Here is a 17,862-nt window from a genome sequence, read left to right as displayed (position 1 = left end):
ATGTAAACTGAATGTAATCTCTCTAGAAAGACCTTTGGATGAATGTTTTCTGAATAGTAGATAGCAACAAGTTCATGAAATGCACAACGATTTAATGTGATGTGTTCCATGTTTATGTATCAGATGAGTGAAGTAACAAGGACACTTTCAAGGAAAAGATCTGAATACAGGAACAGTTTTTTGGCAAGATAATCCTTCAAAAACATCAATTAATAAGACTTTCTTGATACAGGTTATTCTGAAGACACTATGAAGTGAAATTTCTGTTATTATTTACTAACCCTTTTGTCGCTTCAAATCCGTATGCTGTTATTTATTCTGCGGAAGACAAAAGAACTTCTGAAGAATCTTCACACAGCATACAGGTTTGAAGTACATTTTTAGTTTAACATGAAGAAGTAATTCCAAGTCAAATGGAATCATACATGTTGTACATGTATGATAATGTATACATGTAACCGCATTTTGTTTTGAGCCTGTCTTGCTAATTCTTATGCAGCATTTTATACCTAGTGTTAAATAATGTAAACCATCTCTGGCAATGGTCATAATTCTGTATTTTGTTACTAAAACAGACATCTGTTTTTGGGTGCTGGTGTATCTAAATGTTGCAAATGTGATTTGTTAGCTCTTTCCATTTAGAATAAAATTTTACAACATTAATATTGAGGTTTATATGACTGAGCTTGACAGGAGGTACAATCACACTAAACCTGTGTCCAGGTGGCAGGTTATAATATATTTTATCACTGCACGTGTGGGGATAAAGACATGAATATGTCATATGCTACACATTAACACTGCATATAAAACATTCAAAGAGAATGTAGGTGTATTATAATTCAAAGATGGGTTTCAGTGTAAAAAACAAGCACCTGGATTCTTGGAGTTTCAGTCCAGCAGAATCACAACACATAACCACTGGTTTTTCCACATGATCTGATGTCATAACCCCAGTTCTGCGCTGTCAAATATTTCCACTGAGTTCTAATTGGTTGAAAGATGTGACGATTTTATAATGGTTCCTTTCCTCTTCGGTTAACTCCATGTTACCAGGTCTTACTACGACAGCCACGTTCACCCCAGCATCCTCTGCTGCCTTCGCCTCTGTGAAGGAGAAGTTAATGAAGCTGTATTAAATGTAGGATTCAGACTGGGCACAGTCAGCATCCCTGAAGCAATTATGGCAAGAATGAAAGGTTTTCAGAGCAAACTGTGAGCGCCCACCTCGTGTGACATCGGTTAAGAACATGATTTCCTCTGGTTGGCATCCAATCCTCTCAGCGATGTTCTCGTAGCTTTTACTTTCTACTTTGGTGCCAATGTTGGTGTCAAAGTGACCATCAAACAGCTGAAAAAAAAAGAAAATCTAAAAGATCAAAACTTGCAAATCCACATCAACCCATATAAACTTGTCCCACAAATATACTTTGTGTTTTTCCAGCACAACCTCTGTAAAAATTACAGATCAAATGATTGACATGCATCTTAGCAGTAATTTTTCCTTTTTGGAATTTTCTGTGTGAACGCACTATTTGTACTTAAAAAAAACCATCATAGAATAGTGCATAAGTACATTAATTGGGATGCACCTAATATGAATTTTGACTTTTTTGAAATAAAATAGACATTTTAGAAAAAACTGACTAGTTTAACTAACTGACTTAGTTTATAAATAGAACAAAAAAATAGAACATTTAAATAGCTTGAATGTAACTCTACACCCTTGCCTCATTTAGTATATGCAGAACAATGAATATGCAAATTAGCCCCGCCTCCACTCTCTCACGCAGGTCAGAAATCCACTCTGTCAACTTACTAAGGTAAACGCAGCACAATGGCATCACTCTTTACAACAATGGACTAATAACAGAAAATTAATACACCTGGCTTCTCTTAAGACTCCCCTGCTAGTTCTTCGTTAATAATATGCTAAAGCCCGCCGGCCGTTGACGTGATTGGTTAGAAGGTAGTTTGTGACGTTACAGACACCAGCAATTTCAAACTGTGGGTTTGAGACGGTCTTTTTTTCACTGCAGTTAAGGAGAAAATTCTTAGCAATAGTGTTGACATATGAATTTGCACACAGACATATAAACAACATTAAAAACTTGATTTTTCACCACAGGGGGTCTTTAATTAAAACAAACTAAAACTAACAAAAATTGTTTTCATTAATTGAAATAAAACTGAAAAAATAAATTAAATATACATTTTAGATTAAAAACTTTAAAATGCTTTAACTGAAATAAATAAGTTGAAGTACTAAAGTCACTAAAACTAAAATAAAAATACATTAAAGTAAAATAAAATATAAAAAAAAAAAAAAAAAATCATCTGGGATTCCTAATACATAGGCCTTGTTTTCAGTTCACGTTTTTTTGGTATTTAGTCAGCACAGTGTGTCAAGCAGAGGCCTGGAGTTAGGTAAGATCTGCTCATGAGAACAGGTGTAGTCATGTGTTTTCTCTTTCCTTTGCTGCCCTACCGGTTTACTGTTATTTATCTTTGTCTTTACTCGTTAATATATTTTTGTATACATCTTTCTGTGAATTTTGTATTGTTTGCCGGTGGTTTAAGTTGTTTTCAGTTGGTTTAAAGGGAAGGTGTTTGATGTCACATCACGTGTCTGTACTGATTTATATGCTCGACCCATATCCATTATTAATTTGTATAAAATCAAACAAGCTGTATAATTTGGGTATGGGCCGTAACAGTCACATAAAAAAGTCCAATGGGTTTTGTGATGCACATGACCCTCCTTAAAGGGATGGTTCATCCAAAAATGAAAATTATCCCATGATTTACTCACCCTCAAGCCATCCTAGGTGTGTATGACTTTCTTCTTTCAGATGAACACAATTGGAGATATATATATATTTTTTAAATCCTGGCTCTACCAAGCTTTACAACGGTAGTGTAACGGGGGGCCTGTTTTGAAGCCCATAAAAAAATGCATCCATCCATCATAAATATAATCCATACGGCTCCATGGGCTTAATAAAAGCCTTCTGAAGTGAAGCAATGGGTTTTTGTAAGAAATCCATATTTAAAACTGTATTAACTATAATAACTAGCTTCAGGCAGACGGCGATACGCATCGATTTGCGATGGAAGAGTGACCTCTGACCCGACAAATGACGCAATGGCGAACACAGAAGCTCAGAGGATAGAGCAAAACAAAACACCGGTCATGAATTGGAAGTCTAAATTAAAACTATAAATTTTAAAAGAGAAATGTCGGAGGATTTCGATAGAAGAGAAGTGGAGCTTCAGTTTGTTGCCCAGACCTATTTGTTATTTTATTTAATAAAGTTTTAAATATGCATATTTTTCTGACAAAAACAAATTGCTTCACTTTAGAGGGTGAGTAAATCATGCGATACTTTTCATTTTTGGGTGAACTATCCCTTTAACAGCCCACATCCAGACTGTAGAGACTATGAGCTAAGTTATGACATTCTGTGTTGATTCAAAAATTCTTCAGTAAACTAATCCCAATTAAATAGTGCTTATCATTACATCTAACAGCTCAAGCTTACATCTAATAGATTGCCTTGGACAGAATAGCCAAAGAGCAGCTTCTGTGCCTCCACACTTCCTGAGGAGTAGATGTAGACCTTCAGTCCATGATGCCTCCACCTTCTGACAGCCGGAACCACGTCCTGATAAACCCTGCGACAAAACCACAACCAAACAAACAGCATAACTAGCTTATACTGTTGCTCGGGAGAACAGCAACTGTAATGAGATTACAACATGTAATAGGGATATAAACAACATAAAGCACCAGGTCAGTAAGATTTTCTAATTTTTTGAAAGAAGTCTCTCCTGCTCACCAAGGCTTTGTTCATTTGATCAAAAACACAGTAATATTGTGAAATATTACAATTTAAAATAGCTGTTTTCTATGGGAATATATTGTAAAAATGTAATTCATTCCTGTGATTAAAGCTGAATTTTCAGCATCATTTCTCCAGTCTTCAGTGTCACATGATCCTTCAGAAAATCATTTTAATGTGATCGAATATTTATGATTATTATCAATGTTGAAAACAGGTGTGCTGCTTTTTTTTTTTTTTTTGTGGAAACCGTGATACATTTTGTTTCGGATTATTTGATTTATAGAAAGTTCAAAAGAACAGCATTTATCTGAAATGGAAACCCTTTTTATAGGGATAGTTCACCCAAAAATTAAAATTTGATGTTTATCTGCTTACCCCCAGCACATCCAAGATGTAGGTGACTTTGTTTCTTCAGTAGAACACAAATTATGATTTTTAACTCCAACCGTTGCCGTCTGTCAGTCTTATAATGAGTGTCAATGGGAACTCCATCAATAAGAGTCGAAAAAACTTGCATAGACAAATCCAAATTAAACCCTGCGGCTCGTGACGACACATTGAGGTCCTAAGACACGAAACAATCGGTTTGTGCGAGAAACCGAACAGTATTTATATCATTTTTTACCTCAAATACACCACTATGTCCAACTGTGTTCAGCATTCGCTTAGTGAGGTCTGTTCGCGCTTATTATTTGACTGACAGATGGCAACGGTTGGAGTTAAAAATCATCATTTGTGTTCTACTGAAGAAAAAAAGTCACCTACATCTTAGATGCACTGGGGGTAAGCAGATAAACATCAAATTTTCATTTCTGGGCAAACTATCCCTTTAACATTATAAATATATTTACTGTTTAATGTGATATTGCGGAATAAAAAATAAATAAAGAATAAAAAAAAAATCTTTCTGAAAGCAAACTTTCAAAAAGTTTTGACTTCACTGCATGTTGTCTGGAGGATAACATGGAGCATGCTGTGAAATAACATGTTTTTCAATTAAAAACAGAAAAAAGTTTTTCATCAATTTATCAGTTAAAGGTGGACTCAGGCTGACACCAACAACAAAGTCTAACCAATCAGCATTAGAGGGGGCATATGACGGTCGAGGAGAGAGAACAAGCAAGAGGGAGATTTGAAAATAATATGAAAAAAAAAAAAAAACCTGCAGAACGAGATGGGACACAATACAAAAGAGCTCAAAAGAATATCACTGGAATGAAGGTTTATGACTGGGCAAGCGCTTTAGGACCCGAGTTTATATTAGAAAAGCTTTCCAGCGCTGGAGAGAGCTAAGAGGGAAAGGCCTGAAAACAGATGTGGAGGCTGCTTTGATCCCGCTTCATGTGTGAGTAACACGGGATTTGATTGTCTGGAGCTGCTGTGCTGTTTGCGACTAACAACGAACACTTTGTATTAGTGTTGTCAAAAGTACCGGTACTTCGGTACCAAGTCGGTACTGAAATTTTGAAAATGTGACGATACCAGCATTTCTGTAGTACCGGTAGTACCGAGAATCCGGGTATATTCGGTACCCACTGATAGGGCTGTGCCAGTATTTACATGAATATGACACGAGTGAAGCACAAAGCTTTGTTTACAGAAGAAATAATAGGTTAGCAATTAAATGTGACTTCGCAGCCATGGAAACATTTTGTTTAATGCCGAATGAGAGGTACGTGAGTCCATACATTTAAGCTTCCTATTCTGTTTTGCGAATTGCGATCTGGTCACCTGATTATCAGAGAATTTAACGATATTCCATTAGTTATTCCACTGAACGTCTTTCTTTTCACAAATCTTTACTCACGCAGGGGATTATAACGTTTCTTTTGTTCGCATTTAGGCCTATTATAGGCTATTTGCATTCTAGAAAAAACACCGTAGGACCGAAACCTTTTTGCTTGCACGTCAATTTCTATTTAACAGAGTTTGTGCTCATTATTAGACTTTATAAGGCGCGTCAAGTTTATTTGTATAGCGCGTTTCACACACCAGTGATTTTTACTTTCGTTTTCTCTGGCAGCGCTAAATCAAACATAGCCTGTTTGTCTGAAGATAAAACTCGCTCTTCAGACCTTTTACAACAAGTGTCAGTTGCTTGTAACATCAGGAGATAACATGAAGATATTATTAAAGAGAAATGGTCTCTTTCCTGCTCGTGTCCCACATCCCTTTCAAAGCGCAAAGCAGTCTATATCAAAGTAATAACGGGACTTTGGCTATGACGAGTCTTTGTGTGGAAATAAAAAACGAATGTTTTTGAAATAATATTTAACTTTCTTATTATTTAGGTTACCATCATTTACCGATATTCATTTCATAGTTTTACAGGCTGTAGTGTTGTTTCACTGACAGAATAGCTAAAATAAATACGCATGTCTGTTACCACTGTTGAAAAAATGAGCATATGCTGATAAAGTAGGTTTTGAAGCTGGTATGGTGGTTTGAGCTGGTTTATGCTGGTCCAGGACCAGCTTAGGACTAGCATGGACCAGCAGGACCAGTTTAGGACCAGCATTTGACCAGCATACAGCTTCAAAACCTACCTTACCAGCATATGCTGGTTTTTTCAACAGTACACAATGGATGTTTGAGCATTTTTTATTTTTTTTTTTATTTCAAAATTTATTTAATTGAGGTAGCCTATATATACACACAAACATACACACTCCAAATCATATTTAATGTTTTTAAAATAGGCTATGTAAAATATTAAAATAGTTTCAATAGATTTTGCTGTGGTACCGAAATTGGTACCGAGAACCGTAAAATTTTCATGGTATCGGTACCGACTACTGGAATTTTGGTACCGTGACAACACTACTTTGTATTTACTCTTGTGTAGTGTACGTTCATTTTTTGTGCTTCCTTGTTGTTCGTTCATCAACTGCGCTTTATTTTTCTTCAAGCATTTTGTTGCACATCAGCTGTGATAAACAGACATTCACTCTCGCATTGCGTGTGTAACAGTGGCCAGATATTGTGAGTTAAGCAGTAAATTACTGCACACTGACGAACGCTAGAGAATGAGGTGTTTAGCGTCATTGATGGTGCACCCGCCTCACATGCCAATAGCGATCGGGGGTTTGAGACTGACTCGGAGCAGGGTGGTTAGGATTGGAGTGTGAGTTTTGGAGGCGGAGCAATGAAGAGAGGGGTGGGTTTGTTTGGGTTGATTTCAAATATGAACTATGTCCAACAGCATTTTTCAAAATCTACTAACCACACCTTTAACCAAAAAAATAATCAACATATTAATCTACTATCAAAATAAGTATCAGTCACAGCTGTTATGAACAGCTCCAGAAGGGAAAAAAAGATTTACAGACTTATTTCATTAGTCATATGAGAACCTGAGAAATATTACTTAATAAAATCACAATGTATAACAAATGAGATGAATGAAGGGGCTCGCACACCGGACGCGAAGCTCAGCGCCGCGACACGTCTTAAAATTCGAACGCATTGTTTTCTATTGTTTTCTGGGCACCGCGGACAGGCGCCGAATGTCGCCGCTGGTGTGCATACACTCATAGAAAACAATGCGTTCGAATTTCAAAGACGTGGCGCGGCGCTAAGCTTCGCGTCCGGTGTGCAAGCCCCTTGAGTGAGTGTGTGTGTGTGTGTGTAAAATGTTAAAAATGTACGCAGTGTTGTTATTGTGTATATGTATATCCAAGGCTGCAGCCACAACCTTATCTGACAGCCTATTCTTAAAGGGTTAGTTCACCCAAAAATGAAAATTTTGTCATTTATTACTCACCCTCATGCCGTTCCACACCCATAAGTTATAATTCGTTAATCTTCAAAACACAAATTAAGATATTTTAGTTCAAATCTGATAGCTCCGTAAGGCCTCCATAGGGAGCAATGACACTTCCTCTCTCAAGATCCATAAAGGTACTAAAAACATATTTAAATCAGTTCATGTGAGTACAGTGGTTCAATATTAATATTATAAAGCGACGATAATATTAAAAACGACTTATTTAGTGATGGTCGATTTCAAAACACTGCTTCAGGAAGCATCGGATCACAAATGAATCAGTGTATCGAATCATGATTCAGATCGCGTGCCAAACTGCCAACAGCTGAAATCATGTGAGTTTGGCGCTCCGAACAGCAGATTTGATACACTGATTCATTTATGATCCGATGCTTCCTGAAGCAGTGTTTTGAAATCGGCCATCACTAAATAAGTCGTTACTTTGTTTTTTTTGGCGCTCCAAAAATATTCTTGTCGCTATAAATATTAATATTGAACCACTGTACTCACATGAACTGATTTAAATATGTTTTTAGTACCTTTATGGATCTTCAGAGAGGAAGTGACATTGCTCCCTATGGAGGCCTAATGGAGCCATTGGATTTCAACTAAAATATCTTAATTTGTGTTCCGAAGATTAACAAAGGTCTTACGGGTGTGGAACAGCATGAGGGTGAGTAATAAATGACAGAATTTTCATTTTTGGGTGAACTAACCCTTTAAAGCTTATTTATTAATAAATCACAAAACTATTTGATAATTTCTTAACCTCAGACACATACGGGCTGTATGCATTGGGAAAGATGAGGTTACTTACTCGCCTTTGATTTTCCCAGTCATATAAGCAGCTCTCCACATGTGGCCCTGCAGTTGTTTGAGTGCAGTGCTTTTTCTGTCTGCATCCATCTGCCAGAGGACGGTTTCCACCACTTCACGGATGGCCTTCTCTTCATCTGTGTGGACGGTCTGGTCCACTGCATGCACTGGACCTGCTTTATTCTGCCGCAAGTCCTCTTCAGCCTGAAAACACAGATGTTTCAGTCAGACCAACTGCATCCAAGTAGAGCAGGTGTTTCAGTCTTTTGGATGCCACGGACCCCATATGTATGATCGTTCTCATGTGACAGAACCAAAATGCTCAAATTTAAAAGGCAGCAGTAAATTAATTTTATATATAAAGACCAGGGCCCATATTCTTAAAGCTTCTAAGAATCCTCTCAGAAAGCTCCTAATTTAGCTTAAAAACTTCTACGCAGGAGTCTTAGCTTAAGAACGATTCAGGAACTTTTTATCTCACAATTCTGACATTTTTCCCATCACAATTGCAACAAATAAACTCACAATTGTGAGAAAAAAATCAGAATTGTGAGATAAAAAGTCACAATTACCTTTTTAATTTCTGTTAATTGAAATAAAGCTGAAATAAAATGAAATATAAATATTACTGAAAATTAGAAATGTCGCCTTGGCAATAAACTAAAAATATGATTAAGTTGAAGCAGTAAAATTATTAACTGGAAATAAATAAAATAAAATAAATTAAACCTAAATAGAAAACAAAAAACAACAACAACAACAAATAAAATAACAAAAGCACATAATAAAGCTAATTCTAAATATTAATAAATCTATATTTAAACTAAAATAACACTAATAAGGACCAAATTTGTTCCTTAAAAATTTATATTGTGTATAATATCAAAACGTTTTTTTTTTCTACTCACTTTAGTACTGTACTACAGTGTATTATTTCTTTGTTTATTTAATCATTTTTATTATTTATTTTATTCATTTTTTTAATTTAAATTTGTATGTTAATCCTTTTTTATTTATTTTAATCTTATTATTATTATTATTATTTTACACTTTTTCTCTAAAGATTTCGCCATATTTTTGGACATGGACACTGTATTAACATGAATCTTTCCAGAGAATAAATTGTGTACTACGATGTTACATGTCCAAAATCCATTGTATTACTATGGCAGCACAACCAAACATGAACATAGCCTGGTGCTTTTGTGTAAGTGTCTGTTTTACAAGAGCTTCACTTTTAATATATCTTGAGAGTGACTAAAAAGAATGTAAATAAAGTAGATTAAAAAACAATTAAGAACAAAACACTATTGCACACATTTGGTTTAGTTCAAGGTTTATATTTAAATATAAATGAAAACGTATTTAAAATCGTTGACATAACCACCATTTGAGATAAAGCCTATAAAGGGTGTTTTGAAAGGTCTTGACCTGTTTCTTGAGCAGATGCACATCTTGTTTGCACTCGTCCTCTTCCCAGTGTGCAGACAGATATTCCTCCAGATTCTCTCTGATGTAGGGAAATAAGATGTCCTACAGGCAAGAGATCGCAGAATAAACCATCTCTCCTTGCACATAATGAACGTGATTTATATCTCAGACTATGGGCTCTTACCTTGACAAACGTGATGGGCGTCGTGGTTCCTTCAATGTCCAGAAGAAAGACTCTAGTATTTTCTGGTATTGCAATCGCTGCCATTTTTATCAATGGCAAACGATATATATGTCTGTTAAAGTCCTGTGTATTATTTGATTATATCAGATAAGAGGCTCGGATTTTGACAAATGAATCAATAATAGCATGCAGGCTAGCGGTGAGTAGCTAACACATGGAGCGGTTAGAGGGTTGCCAAATCCTCGCAGAGAATGCTTCCCTTTATCATCACATAATTCATGCTACACTAGTACAGTTCATTTGCTATACATTTGCTTTTAAACATGCATGCAAAGTTTGAACGATATATCATCATATGCAACAGCTCTACATTTATATTTAATATAGTGGAAATGGACAAGTCAATAGTAGGATAATTTTGAAAATAATAATAACAACATCATATATTTAGAAAAACATATTTGTTCTACACATCTGTTGTAGTGGTGGATCAATAAAGGAAATGTTTTATCCAGGAAAGTGTTTATTTTGTAATTTAATAAGTAGCGTAAATAGCGTTATGGCGTTTTATTTTTATTCCATCTGGCAACACTGCAGGCTGGGAAGGGCTGTTGATTGAGGAAGTAGCCTAAATGTAAGGCTATAAATAATAAAATAATTTAACCTACTGCATAAAATTCTTTAACTCATGTTCTTTATAGTCAAACAACGCTTTTGGATACATTTGTGTAAACTGACAAACTACAAAACACTGTAGCTTGGGTAATAGTAGCATATTAAAGGCAGACACTGAAACAGTTTTAGCTTACAGTTGGTTATAATAGGAGAAACTAGATTGTTCATATGAACAATTAAATGAGATTAATCTCTTTTAGACAAAAAGACAAAATATTTTACTCATTTTTAGATTTACAATTGTTATATTTACTCTTTTTTTTCTAAAAGAGTGGTCAGAGTAATAAATAATTAAGGGATAATGTAGGCTACAGTCAGCCTACTGTCATTTTAAAGTCATTTTTAAAAGCACTGAAATGTTAAAATATATATTTTAAAATATAGTTTTACATGCAGCAACATTTTAGGCTTTTAATCATTTTAATTTAATGAAAGACATATTTATTTATTGATTGATTTATAACATACAGTTATAACGGATATTGATTTTTGCTGTGTTTTGAGCGCTTGAAATTTATTAGTTGTATTAATATCAATTTACAAAGTATTGTGCATCACCACAAAACACATTATGCTGAAATAAAACTTTAAACGTTTTTTATTTTTTGGCGAATTAATTAAATGGAAGGCATCGCGCGCAGCAGGTGACAAACGGTCACGGGGAACGCCTCCTTTTCAGAGCTGCATGTGACCCGCAACAAATCTATCCAATGACACATTTATTGGAATTATTTAATAGAATCCAAATATTAATAAGGTACCTAGGCCATTATAGAAATAACACTGTGGTTAGATCTCTAATTTATTCATATAAGTCTGTAGCAATAAATAAAAATGATTTCAAAGTGCACTAAATATGTAATTATGTATTACAATATCTACTGTTATATCTGTAATCTCTACTATGTTTGTCGTTTTATAAGGTTGTTTTCATAGATATTCCCCATAAATAAGCATTTGCAACTATTAACATAAGCCCCGCCCACTGCCCCCGCTTCCTCGAGCAGACGGATGGATTTCGTCACTGATCTCAGTCCGCCATTTTAATCAACGCGGCACTTTATTCGTGTTGGAGTCTTTGACCTTTTAAAACCGCTGTAATATATACTATTATATAGTTAGCGTCGGATCAAACTACACATACTCCAAAATGCAGGCCGAAGAACAAGGTGACTTCAGTACTGACGAGTTTCCAGAAGGCTCCAAAATAAACGCGAGTAAGAACCAGGAGGATGACGGGTGAGTCTCGGAGCGCGCGGCCTTCGCCACACAACGAAGCGCCTCGCTGACTTTAAATAGTAATTCACATGAAAATCACATGTTGCCATCCTTTATTCACATCTATGTCGTTTCAAACGCTTATATTATTCATATGCACAATGTTTTTAGCTTAACATGCTCGAAACCTAGTTATTGTTATTAATCCGTCTCCATAGTATTAGCATATTGGCGTCTAATGGCTTTGAGATTAATTGGGTATTATTACAGTTATACCGGGTTTAATGTTTTTTTTTTTTTTCTTTCATTTTACTGTGTTGCATTCCTGACATGCATCACCATCAAATGTACATAAAATATCAGCAGTTACATGTTACTGCATCATTCATTCGGTTGCGTGAAATGAATGTTGTTTGTTTTTGAGTAGGAAAATGTTCATCGGTGGGCTCAGTTGGGACACCAGCAAGAAAGACCTTACTGACTACCTGTCCAAGTTTGGAGAAGTCCTGGACTGCACCATCAAAACAGACCCCATGACCGGCCGCTCCAGGGGCTTTGGTTTCGTCCTCTTCAGAGATGCTGAGAGTGTTGATAAGGTAAATGTTCCCTGCCAGTCGTTAAATTTAGTGATAGCATTACTTTGACATCATGTTCATAGCCAGTTCTTCATGTGTTCAGGTGTTAGAGCTGAAGGAGCACAAGCTGGATGGCAAATTGATTGATCCCAAGAGAGCCAAAGCAATTAAAGGCAAGGAACCCCCCAAGAAAGTTTTTGTCGGAGGTTTAAGTCCAGACACAACTGAGGAACAGATCCGGGAATACTTTGGAGCTTATGGGGATGTGAGTAACTAAACTAAGATCTGAATTAACATCTAACTATGAACATACATGTAATGGAATGAACATTTTTGGTCTTTGGACCGCCACACTGGTACATATAAACTAATCTATTATTTTTCTGTCTAAAGATTGAAAGCATTGAGCTTCCCATGGACACTAAAACAAACGAGAGGCGGGGATTCTGCTTTGTGACATATGTTTTAGAAGATCCAGTTCAGAAACTGCTGGAGAACAGATACCATCAAATTGGATCAGGGAAGGTATGTTGATATTATCGAAATATCTTGCAGACGAACACCAGTACCTCATTCTGTATAGATAAAACAGGTCATAGTAAGCATGCTATCCACCTCAGTATTGTTTTTATACCTATTTATTTTATATTTGCACTACCATTCAAATGTTTGGGGTTAATATTTTTGAAAGTTTTATTCATCAAGGATACATTAAACTGATCAAAAGTGACAGTAAAAAAGAGATTTTTAATGTTACAAAAGATTTCATATAAATGCTTTTCTTTTGAAATTTTCTCTTCATCAGAGAATTGTGAAAAAAATGTGGCAGTTTCCACAAAGATATGAAGCAGCGCAACTGTTTTAAACATTGATGATCAGAAATGTTTCTTGAGCATCAAATCAGTATATTAGAATTATTTCTGAAGGATCATGTGATTGAAGAATGGAGTAATGATGCTGAAAATTCTGCTTTGATCACAGGAATAAATTTTGACAACATTATTATAAACCGCTGTAAATTTTCTCTGAAATGGTTATAAAGGGTGTTTTAGCAGTCTAAACATCTATTGTGTATTTATTTTATATATATATATATATATATATATTTTTTTTTTTTGTATAATATTTAATTTAACATTTTTACTGCGTTTTAGCTATAGTTAAGAACAAGTTTTCCATTACTTCCAGTGCAAACAATATTTAATCTTTCTTTTTTTGCAGTACATAGTAATAAATGGCTGTATATTTACCTTCATATTGCTAAACATTTCAATATACCTTAGTGAATGTTATAAATGATGTGCACTTGTTGAATCAGTGTTGTGAATTGGTTCTTTTAAATGATTAGTTCCAATTAATGAGAAATTATGAGAATTAAATTGACCAACTTTAATGTTGTTTTGCTGTCAGGGATGCTAATAAAATGCACATTTATAAAAGGCTGATTAATTTTATACTGTCAACTTGTATTTCTGTGAAATAAATCAATACATCACCCAACTCAACATGGTAGTAATGCGGTTTACATTTGTTGTCAGTGTGAAGTCAAAGTTGCCCAGCCTAAAGAAGTGTACAGACAGCAGCAGAACAGGGCGGACCGGGGCTTTGGAGGAGGACGAGGAGGAGGACGAGGAGGCCGTGGAAGAGGTATGCCAATCTAGAGATGGCCGTCTCTTTGGCCAGCTGCTGCTTCTAGCGCTTCTTGACCTAAAGGGTTCTCTAACTCTTTCTGAACAGGACAGGGCCAAGGCTATAATCAAGGATACAACAGCTACTATGGCCAGAACTATGGAGGCTACGGCAACGGATACAACCAGGGCTATAATGGCTATTCTGGCTATGACTATTCAGGATACAACTATCCAAATTATGGCTATGGACAAGGCTATGATGATTACAATGGTAATTTTGCACACATTTAACCCTCAAGAGACCCACACACTGATATTTATGATGTATTTTTTATTTATTTTTTTCCTCACCCTTTAACCTGTCTTTAGGAAGCAATTAATTATAAAACCATTTAGTTTAGGCAATAGTTTGGTATAGTTTAACTCTGGGCTTTTAGGGCTGCAAAAGTGAAAGTTCTGAATACACAACACCATTCAGCACACATGTATTTGGAGAAATATATTTCAACCAGTAAGGATAAGTCATTAGGTTATGAAATTTACAATTTGACCTTTTATAAACCATAAATATTATCAAAGCATGTTTTAAATATAATTAATTTTTAATACCACTTAATATAATATGTCAAAAGTAATAGACATCACCATACCCAGGTTGATTTGATTGGATTAAGAATTGCAAACTTTTATTTGTATTACAAGTTTTCTGAAAAGTCATATTTAAACATGCAAATGAGGCATTATCCAATGAAATATGCACTAATTTGCATACATTTCAAGAACAGAAATTTGAAAGCTGGATTAAGCCAGGTCCAAAGTTTTTCATTTTGTTGACATATTAGAATCAAAGGTTTTTGCGGAGGGGATTTTGGATTTCTCTTTTTATCACTCCATAAATCTGAATACTGTCAACAGCCATAAAATAAGTTTTGACCATTTTTTTAGGAATAAAATATTGTAGAAAATCAGGTGAATAAAATAAAATAAAACAAACCCCTCAGTAAAAACCTTCAGAATATAGATAGAATAAAAACTGTAAAATGTTGGTATGTAAGAACTGCTGAAGTTTTCTGGTTCAGTGCAGGAGGGAAAAAAAAATAATTTTGAGAGAACAGCCTTTAAAAGTATGTATTATAATTATAACCTACATAAAAAAATAGATGCACTTAAAAGTGTATTTTGGATGTTTTCTTTCCACTAGTTTGAAACACTTAATGAAAAGCCAAATAGCCCAAAATCTCAAATTGACAGATGCATGAAAAAAACTGTTTTTGCCTGTAGTGTCTCGCCTTAATTTTTTTTTTTTTTTTTTTTGTCAATAAAAATTATGAAACAGCTAATTTGGAATAGTTTTTGTACCATTCATTGAATAGACTCCCATGTGTAATAACAATTGAAAATGATCTCAAATATATGTACGTTCTGAATTCCAGGGCATGCAAGACTTTTCCCATCATTAGATAAATAGAACTTAAATTAAGGAAAAAATTAGGCCATGTTCAGAGTGCCAGCAAAAATCTTTTTTTTTTTTTTTTTTGGGATATCCAGATTTTATTCAGATGGGTTTTTAAAAGTCTGGACGGCAATCAAAATCAGATTAAAACCACATATGGACGTGGTTTAAAATGCGATTCCAATCAGATTTTTACAGATGCGTTTCAGTCTGGATGCTCAAATCTTTTTTGCGTCACTCTTAATGCGGCACACAATGATAACGTCAACTGGTGAGGGAAATGCAGGAAGTATTCATACAGTGTTCAAATGGTATGTCCAAAGATTTCAGCATTTTCCCGTTCAACGGAGGAGTTCTGTACTGCGACTCAACAGGGCACTTATTTAGAGAGCAAGATGTCATTTGTCCTGTATCCGTTTTGAAACCTTTGTCACATGCGGGTACCCCTACGTCATTACCAAAGCAACCCATGCAGATAGGTTGGTTATGTCTGGACACGCATCTTATTTGATTACTTGCAATTAATAGTGCGGACAGTCTGCCTGAAAACATTATTTAAAATAAAAAAATCCAATTTGCCAGCAGTCTGAACATAGCTTTAGATGTTCTTGGCATGTAATGGATTGTCAAATGGCCAGTGCCATTTTGTCTGGCTTTGGCAGTTTATGCACATTTTTGTGATTAATTTTGTGCGTCACCTGTTATGTGTAGCTTTTATGCCCATTTAGTGACAATTGGGTATTTAATTGCTTTCTTACAAATGTCTCTTGTCACTGTGTATATGTATTGAATTTTTGTAGGTCAACAGAGCAGTTATGGCAAGGCCTCACGAGAGAGTGGAAACCATCAGAACAGCTACCAGCCGTATTGATGAAGTGGCTAAACACATTCAGATAAATGGTAAGGTCACATCTTCGCCACGCTCTGGACCCGACCTCAATGTTAAAGATCAATAGACAATAACTAAGCCTAAGGCCTATGCATATCAATGCAATTGAGTTGAATACATGTCTATAGATCTTTAATTGCTAATGTTTGTGTAGCCATTTTGCCTTTTTAGCGTGCCAGAAAAACGTAAGTGTTTTTCTGTAGGTTTTCCTTTTCCTCCTCCTGCTTTTAACAGGTGATCATAAAGGAATAACATAGAGACTTGATAGCAATGCTAACAGGTAAAGAACAGCTAAGGGGTACAGAGTAAGGGCGCCTCTCCTTATTTTTCCTTTCTTTCCCTAATTCTGATTATTGTACCTTGTTTGTACCTGCCAGCGGGGACTTCATTGCAGGCCGTGTGTCACCTGACCACGACATTCTCTGGGCGTCGCACATAGCGGGCAGAGAGCACGGCATGCACAAGAAAGCGCTGTCCTGTGGTATGGTCTCTTCAAACTTCCTGTACCAGCGTAAAACAAACAAAAAGACAAAGGAGATTCCCCCATTTTCCTTAAGTTGTTGGTTTTCGTTAACAGTTAAAGTGTGTTTTTTCCAGGACTTTACTAATGTAACCTAAAAGTGATTCATAACTGCTTTGTTGTATTCTCTTTTTCAATTGTAGTGCTCTTGTATTTCAGTTGTGGAGCTTCAGTGATTTTATTTATTTGTTTTCTTTGGTTTCTTCCTTAAAACGGTCACCTCCCTTGTAAATAATTGCATAAACTCTCTCATAATGCTTGCTTTTTCTTTAGAGGCCATAGAGAACTTCAAATGGGTACACCTCAAGGCTTTTTCTTAAACGTAGCTTTTAAAGATCATATGTAAAGTGGGTTTACGAAGCCATTAAAAGCTGACAAATCTGTATTAGACAGATGAAACCAACTCATGTATTGGCTAAATGCAAATGACATTGCGATTTTCAGGTTAAGACGTTTGGGCTCGCTCCTCGAATGGTCAACCAACCACTTGGAGCTGAAGCTTTTGCTGGCTTATGAGCTGTTTTGTCAAATATAAGACGTCGAACATATGATCTTTAATCTTTAATGATGATTTTCCTAGTTTAAAATCGACAGCTCAAGAAGTTAAACACTGAAACATGGACGTGCTGTTTTTGACACGTCCAAATCGGAGTCATTCATCTTGTGTATCTTCTCTTGTAGGTCGGCAGGCTGACTTCGACATTGCTCCTCGGAGGCAGCTTGTGGAATCCTGTCCTTAAACAACTATTAAAAATGTTATTCGGTCCTCTGGGGACAAATTCAGTGTCTGACCTTGTAAATAGCGAGACGTTTTGTTTCCAAGTTTGTCTTATTCTGTGCTTTGTTCAGACCGAACCTG

At 35.6% G+C, this 17,862-nt stretch overlaps 2 protein-coding genes across 4 annotated transcripts; one reads left to right on the top strand and one right to left on the bottom strand.

Annotated features, from left to right (window-relative positions):
- Nucleotides 1-45: 45 nt before the first annotated feature.
- enoph1 (enolase-phosphatase 1) lies at nucleotides 46-16,941 on the bottom strand. Of its 2 annotated transcripts, none has more exons than XM_067398362.1 (6): nucleotides 10,043-10,298; nucleotides 9,859-9,960; nucleotides 8,429-8,631; nucleotides 3,543-3,675; nucleotides 1,228-1,351; nucleotides 46-1,107 (listed from the first exon to the last, which is right to left on the bottom strand). In XM_067398362.1, the coding sequence occupies exons 1-6, from the start codon at nucleotides 10,124-10,126 to the stop codon at nucleotides 968-970; spliced, it is 786 nt and encodes a 261-aa protein (XP_067254463.1). In that variant the 5' UTR covers nucleotides 10,127-10,298; the 3' UTR covers nucleotides 46-967. The 2 variants fall into 2 exon arrangements, with proteins under 2 accessions (XP_067254463.1, XP_067254464.1); XM_067398363.1 differs by lacking the exon at nucleotides 10,043-10,298 and adding an exon at nucleotides 16,843-16,941 and having other exon boundaries at nucleotides 64-1,107.
- Nucleotides 11,757-17,822, top strand: hnrnpdl (heterogeneous nuclear ribonucleoprotein D-like). Of its 2 annotated transcripts, none has more exons than XM_067398360.1 (8): nucleotides 11,757-11,956; nucleotides 12,360-12,531; nucleotides 12,614-12,775; nucleotides 12,904-13,035; nucleotides 14,049-14,157; nucleotides 14,248-14,412; nucleotides 16,395-16,494; nucleotides 17,685-17,822. In XM_067398360.1, the coding sequence occupies exons 1-7, from the start codon at nucleotides 11,868-11,870 to the stop codon at nucleotides 16,463-16,465; spliced, it is 900 nt and encodes a 299-aa protein (XP_067254461.1). In that variant the 5' UTR covers nucleotides 11,757-11,867; the 3' UTR covers nucleotides 16,466-16,494; nucleotides 17,685-17,822. The 2 variants fall into 2 exon arrangements, with proteins under 2 accessions (XP_067254461.1, XP_067254462.1); XM_067398361.1 differs by having other exon boundaries at nucleotides 11,759-11,956; nucleotides 12,363-12,531.
- The last annotated feature ends 40 nt before the right edge of the window (nucleotides 17,823-17,862 follow it).

The sequence above is a fragment of the Chanodichthys erythropterus genome, chromosome 10 (assembly GCF_024489055.1).
Source record: "Chanodichthys erythropterus isolate Z2021 chromosome 10, ASM2448905v1, whole genome shotgun sequence".
NCBI lineage: Eukaryota > Metazoa > Chordata > Actinopteri > Cypriniformes > Xenocyprididae > Chanodichthys > Chanodichthys erythropterus.
This window is presented reverse-complemented; position numbering and strand designations above follow the sequence as displayed.